Source organism: Callorhinchus milii, unplaced genomic scaffold (genome assembly GCF_018977255.1).
Source record: "Callorhinchus milii isolate IMCB2004 unplaced genomic scaffold, IMCB_Cmil_1.0 Scaffold1, whole genome shotgun sequence".
NCBI classification, from domain to species: Eukaryota; Metazoa; Chordata; class Chondrichthyes; order Chimaeriformes; family Callorhinchidae; genus Callorhinchus; species Callorhinchus milii.
The window spans coordinates 635,703-642,613 of NW_024704742.1; the positions used below are offsets into that span (position 1 = coordinate 635,703).

At 41.6% G+C, this 6,911-nt stretch overlaps 1 protein-coding gene across 1 annotated transcript in view; it reads left to right on the plus strand.

Moving 5' to 3' along the window:
• fgf2 (fibroblast growth factor 2) overlaps positions 1-5,530 on the plus strand; it is a 34,044-nt gene extending 28,514 nt beyond the window's left edge. The window contains exon 3 of the mRNA XM_042336393.1: positions 5,146-5,530. Within this exon, the coding sequence (XP_042192327.1) occupies positions 5,146-5,334 (189 nt within the window). The 3' untranslated portion in view covers positions 5,335-5,530. The remainder of the gene's footprint in view (positions 1-5,145) is intronic.
• Positions 5,531-6,911: the final 1,381 nt, after the last annotated feature.

Below are 6,911 nucleotides of genomic sequence, written 5' to 3' on the forward strand. Positions count from 1 at the left end.
TTCCCCCTGGGTGGCTGTTCGTCATTAGTCGTGTACCCAAGAGCAGGGAGAACAGCCATGTGGCAAGGCACCAAAAGAATGATGGCAGCAGTACAACATATGACGGTGTGGGTGATGCCTTTTGGGGAACCGAGAGGAAAGGGAAGAAAGTGCAGAGGGGATAAATGTAAGGGATGTGTTGCAAATTGTTGGAGGAAACATTATGTCACCTTTATCAGACGATCTTGGCCTTATTCCCTAATCTCTCCCTCTACTCTATGAAAGCCTCTTGTGTTGCTGGTATGTCTTCTATTTGAGCTGCCAAAGTTGTTCACTGCTATTTGTTGCTTTGATTTCAGGGAATTGAGTTCCAGTCGCACTGCTCAAGTTCCAGCTCACACTCTTCTCTCTATGTTTGAGAAAGAGATTGTCCAATGTGGTGAAATAACTTGTTTGCAAAAGTAGTTTAGTATTTACAATGTGAATTCAAGAGCATAGTTCAACATGTGAATTGAGCCTCACGCAGGGGGAAGTGAATTGATTTCTGGGATGACAAATTAAACATTGTTGATGCTGAATAACGCAAACTTTGGGACAAATTATTCATAAAATTGTTTTCGGTATCTGATGCAGGACTCATCAAAGCTCTGAAAAAAAATGCCCTTGACTTGGCTTCCTCCAATGACGCCTTTCACAGCTTCTTAAATGAGTACTGAATGTCCTTTACTAGTTTTGGTCAGTTCACATCTGTAAAGTCGTTTATACATCAGTCTTACACAAATGCATAGAACTGCACTCGCTTCTAACCATCATCTCGGAATAAATGGGAGGAAAAAATGCACTTGTGTTCTCAAATAAATGAGGAAAACACACACATCCGTCCTTCGGATGAGATGTTAAACCGAGGTCCCGTCTGCCTGTTTAGGTGAATGTTAAAGATCCCGTGGCGCTTTTCGAAAAGAGAAAGGAGTTTCTCCTGGTGTGCTGGCCAACACTCTCCTGAAATAAAATTTGTAATTCATTTCATGGCTGTTATGGGACGTTGCTGTGAGAGTTTGCCTACAAAATACAGAGTCGCTTCATTTCACAGCAATCCCTGTGAGACATCCTTCTCACGTGATAAGGCGTTTTAACAAATGCACGTATTATGTTATTTGTGGATTATCTCAGGATAATTAACCCCTCACTTTTGATTTATCTTGGAATAAATGGGGGAAAACCATAAGCGCAATTTATAGTCGGACGGAAATGCTCTTGCTCCTTGGTTACAATCTTCATTCCTACACATAGAATCATCCTTTAATTAATGGCTTTCTGGCTGTGGTTCAGGAAGGCAATCTGTCTTTCCTTTCCATTCAGTAGCTATTTTTGAAGAATGTATTTTTTTTACACACTCTTTGCAACCTACAGGGATTTCTTCACAATTTGACACTGTAGCAAGATGCAGTTTAATTAAAAAAGACTGCAAGGTTTATGGAGTACTGACTTAGATTATTTTTTGCCAGTTTGGAAAAAGTGGAGTCCGAATCTCTTGTTGTCTTTGGACCCAGTAGGAAAGTGTTATTGCTTTTCTTATTTGACCTCACCCTTACTACAACAATAACAACAACAAATTACATGTGTATAGCGCCTTTCACGTGAGGAGGACGTCCCAAGTCGCTGGATAGTCAGAGCTCCGCACCCGAACTGGTGGTTGGGATCAGGGAGAGCTCATTCTTTATTGCAAGATTAAGGTTTTATTTCTTTTAATTTAGTAACCAGTCAGGCTTGCTTTTGTTCTGTTGCAATGGATATTGGAAATGTATTGTTTTTGCACATTATTTGATAGAAAATTGCATACTCACTTTGAACAAGCAATTGGGTACAGAAAGGTCCAGGTCCTCTCGCTTGCGAGGCGAGTGCTCTCACCAATATGCTACAGGACACCACTTATAGTCAGGTCTGACTGTATATTTGACTCACCTTTGGATAAAGAGAGGGGGTCATCAATCTCCCAATAGGGTCAAGGGCTAATTCTCTTGTTCAGCCACAATAGTGTTCGGTATGGTGCCTCTTCACTGTTTCGAACGGTGTTCAGTTTATTTATTGCAGTCCACTTGGGATTTTATCATCATCAATCTGATTGTACTCAGTTGCCATTTGGCATCTGCAAAATTCACGTTGTGTTACGGATATTTTATTTTGTAAGACAAAGAGCTGAATGTTTTGCAGAGCTGTCAAAATAAAAATTCGATGTGGGAGGGGAGTGGCGGCCTTGCTTGTTTAGCTCAGACTTCTCGGAAACCAACAAGTTGGTTTTCCATCAGTACTGTAGTTTGTCGTTTGGAAAAAAAAGTAGTTAAAATCTCAAAAAAAAATTTTTAACGTCCCTCAACATTTNAAAAAAATCAGTAAGCTCATAAACATTTTTAATCATATGATAAAAAAAATCTTAATTGAAGCTTAAACACACAGTGAAAAGCTTCCTGGTTCTTCAGTGAGTAAAGGCTCCGTGTGGTTTTGAGCCGTTTGGGCAAGAACGTGCCAATGTAGTGTCTAATGTTGAGTTATCTGATCCGGGGGATGGGGGTGGTGGTGGGAGGATCCTGCAGCTTCCTGGATCTCTCCCGAATCTTTATCCATGAGTGGAATCCTGTAACTCAGTGGTTGGAGCACTCGCCTCGCAAACGAGAGACCAGGGTTCGATGCCCGACAGGGCGAAACATTCGGCAAGTTTCCTTATTCCACACGGCTGTCTACCCAGCAGCAAGTAGGAACCCGATTATTAGTCGATTGGTGGATCGCTTTTCCGGGGATAATAATTCCTTCAAAAAAATTTATAATAAATTGGTCACTCAATGCACAACTGTGTGTGGGGACGCTGCTGTGCACAATTGGCTGCCGCATTTCAGACACAAAATATACAGTCAATTCACTTTACAGTATATTCTGTGAAGTGCTTTGAGAGACGTCTAGACATAAGGCATTATATCAAATGCAAGGATTATTATTAGTTTTATTATTTATCGCTGGCATTATAGTCAACCTGTTGTGGAACCTGCATTTGGTGAGTACAGGATAATAATAATTATCATAATCCTTGCATTTGATACAGCACGTATCAGGTTATTCATACGTCTCAAAGCGCTTCACAGAATATACTGTAAAGTGGATTGGCTGTATATTTTGTGAGTGATGAGGTTTGGCTTTGATGCCTCCTTTTGTTTCCTGATGCCTGAAGTCGTTGTCTGGTATAGAACAAGGCTTTAAAGACCAGCATTGCAGGTTCAGCGAGTTCTGTTAGTTAGCTGACCTCTGTGTATTGGTGTTGACCTCAGCTGGGACTGTGGTTGGGATAATACATTGGCTCTTTGTGCTCCTGAGTTAAGAGGAAATTGGCCAATGTTGCTTTGCACCATACAAGGTGTGCTACATGGTGATGTGCTGACCTCTGCCAATGGTGCTCTGAGGTGCGTGTGAAATCCAGACACACACCGTGGGGGAGAGGGTGATGGAGAGGGATTCCCTTTAGATGTGGGAAGCAGTTTGATTTTGCTCCTCAATATATTCTGATGCTCCAAACATCCTGCGTTGTTGTACATCCTGATTGTCAGGAAGTTTTAATAATAACTGTTCATAAGTTACAGCTCTTGATCCAGGTGACAAAGCAATAAAACCAGTCCAGCTCAAAGGCTCTTCAAGGGACATCTTGGAGGGGACCTTATAGAAGTATATAAGGTGCTGGATCAAATTCGGAAAGTCAATCCAGAACAATATTACCAGCTACACCAAGGCCGCAGCCAAGAGGACATGGGTTCAGGGCTTTGGAGGGCAATTTCAGGACAAGCCAATGTGTATATTTACACCAATTTAACAATGGGTAGGAGTTTCAAGGAAAGATTGTGGACACACGAACACGGGATGTCTCAGTGAACATGATAAGGCACTGTATGAACGGATATGCAAGGATTATTATTATTATAGATACTTCTGCTGTAAATCCAGAGCTCTGCTGTGCATGCTGTATAAAGGGTACACTGTGTTGCATGTGGGATGAATTTCGTGGTGCGTTGAGGATGTCAGCTTGTGCTGACATTCTTCCAACTTGGCTGTTTGAGGTTCAAAATGCCATGGAAGGAAATAGTAACCAGTAGTGTTTGTGTCCAGGACCATTGAGAAGCAGTAAACAAGAAACAGGATCCAAGGATGAAAACACATAATGAAGCAGATTATGCAGAGAAGGTGGTGTGTGTTTTATTTTTTACCCTTGGATTTTGAGAACTATTCCAGGTCAACTGGCAGGCACCCTAGCGCTCCTTCCTTACACTCCAGCACACCCATTTCTGCGGGTCTGTAAGGTTTACCACGTGCTTATAAGACGAACTCTCCCGTTGTAAGTAAACACCAGTAAGGTCAATTTAACTTCACCCCCTCCCCAACACGACTCTGACACTGCTGCTTGGCACTTCAAGTGAGGGTCTCTATTAGAGTGGCCTGGATTGATCGTTCCCACATTGGGCCAAGTAATGAAACTGCAGCTCTCCATGTGGGAAACCGAACAGTGAAGCTGGCTTGAACTCCAGGCTGATACCCTAATGCAATGCTGGGGGTGCGCTGCATTGTTGGGAGGTGACGTTCTTTGAACAAGATGTTAAATCGTTGTCCTATCTGCCTGTTCAGGTGGATGTTAAAGGTCCCATGGCACTATTCGAAAAGAAAAGAGAGTTTCTCTCTCCTGGTGTCCTGATCTACAATCCCTCAAGTAATAAAAAAATTGGTCGCTCACTTCATGGATTTTTATGGGATGTTACTGTGTGCAAATTGGTGGCCACATTCACCTACAAATTACAAAATCACTACCCTTCACAGCAAAAACATTTTCTTTCCTGTAAAGCGCTTTGAGACATCTCGGTGATGTGATAAGGTGCCGTTTCAAATACAAGAATTATTACTGTACTGACAGCACCAGTGGATCGATGCGTCAATTCAGAGGGACAGCTGAGCTTATCCTAAAGGTCACAGTGTGGTGTGTGGGGAGAGGGAGGCCAAGACAACACTGCGGGTGAATCATGAGCATGTGATCGATACAAACTGAATGACTTGTGTATAGTTTTATATCTTCACCTCTTGTACTTTTCCCCAGGCGGTAAAAGAGACTAATCCTGTATTCTTTCATCACTGTTTCAGAAACAGACGACAGATGAATGCTTCTTCCACGAACGGCTGGAGCCAAACAACTACAACACGTATCGCTCAAAGAAATATGACAACTGGTATGTTGCTCTCAAAAGGTCTGGACAATACAAGCCTGGACCAAAAACTGGACTGGGACAGAAAGCCATTCTCTTTCTCCCGATGTCTGCTAAATGCTCGTAGTCATTTGCTTCCAGCCGTCACCTTTTACCTTAAAGAATCGGAGGAAATGTGACTTGTTCGGAAACCAAATTTTTGATGACTTTTTTTTGCTGCAAAAGCCATCAATGTGCATGGTATTTTGTCACTACGCTCTCAAAAGTTGTATTACAGCTATTTATCCTGTAATACACCAACTGTTGTGCAATATCACGCTTCTATCAAATGTGACTTTGTAAGTCATCCCATCTTTCGGATTCCCACACTCGTCTTGCTCAATGTCAGTGTTGAAAAGCACCTTGTGTACAATATGCAACTAAATATATACTGTGGTGAATCAGTAATTCACTCATTTAACAAAACTGTATAACATAAATACAGGAAGGTACAGTTGATGCTGTGTGATACAGTACTTTACTTATCAAGTGAAGGCAAACAAGCTTTATTCAGTAAGACACGAGCTCTTTGAACCTGAAGCAGTTATTTTAATCTGTCCATCTGTGAACAGAACCAAATGGTATCTTGTGTTTTGAGGTCCAACCATAGGTTTTCCAATCTCGGGTTAAGAAAACTTCAATTCCTATTTTTTTTATTCAGTAAAAAGTCACTGATTCATTGCACTACGTGGGGCATGTGGGGGAATGTGTAACTCAATGAAATGTGCGTAACTGGCAGAGAAACAGTAGGTTTGAGCAAAAAAAAAAGAAGGATTCCTCTTGTTCAAATTGGGGGTATCGACCAACAAATATCAAGCGATTAGATAGAGAAACAAAGAGCAATAATTTCTGACATTATTGACTAAAACACAATAGTACATGTGGAGAAAATTACTGAACTCTAGTGTCTTCATATACATTGCGTTTCTGAACACCATGTAGTTGTTTCTCTCCTACCCCAACAATATCACATCAAGAATATGCCGACATCTTAAAAGAAGGGAAGCTGAACACGATGTAATAGCTGCTTTCATTTATTGGCACTATCCAACTATTGAAAGCAGTGACGGCCAAAAACAAACCAGAGTGGGTTTGAGATGATACTGTTTCAGCAAGATGCATCTCTGCTTGTTAACCAATCTTTCTCCAAGGGTACAGAGGTGCCACAAGCCAGGGGCGGGCTGAAAATCTCTACAAATGTATTTTTTAGACAAATGAGTACATTCGTAATTCTAATCCCGTTTCATTATTGTTCTTCGTTACAAGGTCTATGGTTGGATATGTACATTTGCGATTGATAGTGTGGAGGACTCATCATTTATCATGAGGTTGGGGAAATGCAGTATTGTTTAAGACCACCAAATACTGCGTTGGGAACCCTGAGAATTGGATACATTGCATAATATGTGCAGAGACCTTGACCCTGGACAAATTAACATTGCACGCCTGAATCTTGTTGGCGAAATTGGAATCTGAAATGCCGCACACAGCATTGAAAACCTGGAACACTGCCAACAAATCGGATGTGTGTCACAATGACCCGTGCAGCAGGCGTCTTATTCAATCTCCTCCTGCGATCAGAATTCCTGGGGCATGGCGTGATGCAGATCTGGTTAGCAGCAGGATTTAGCATTTGCAATCTTTAAGAGCATTTCATTCCAGAAA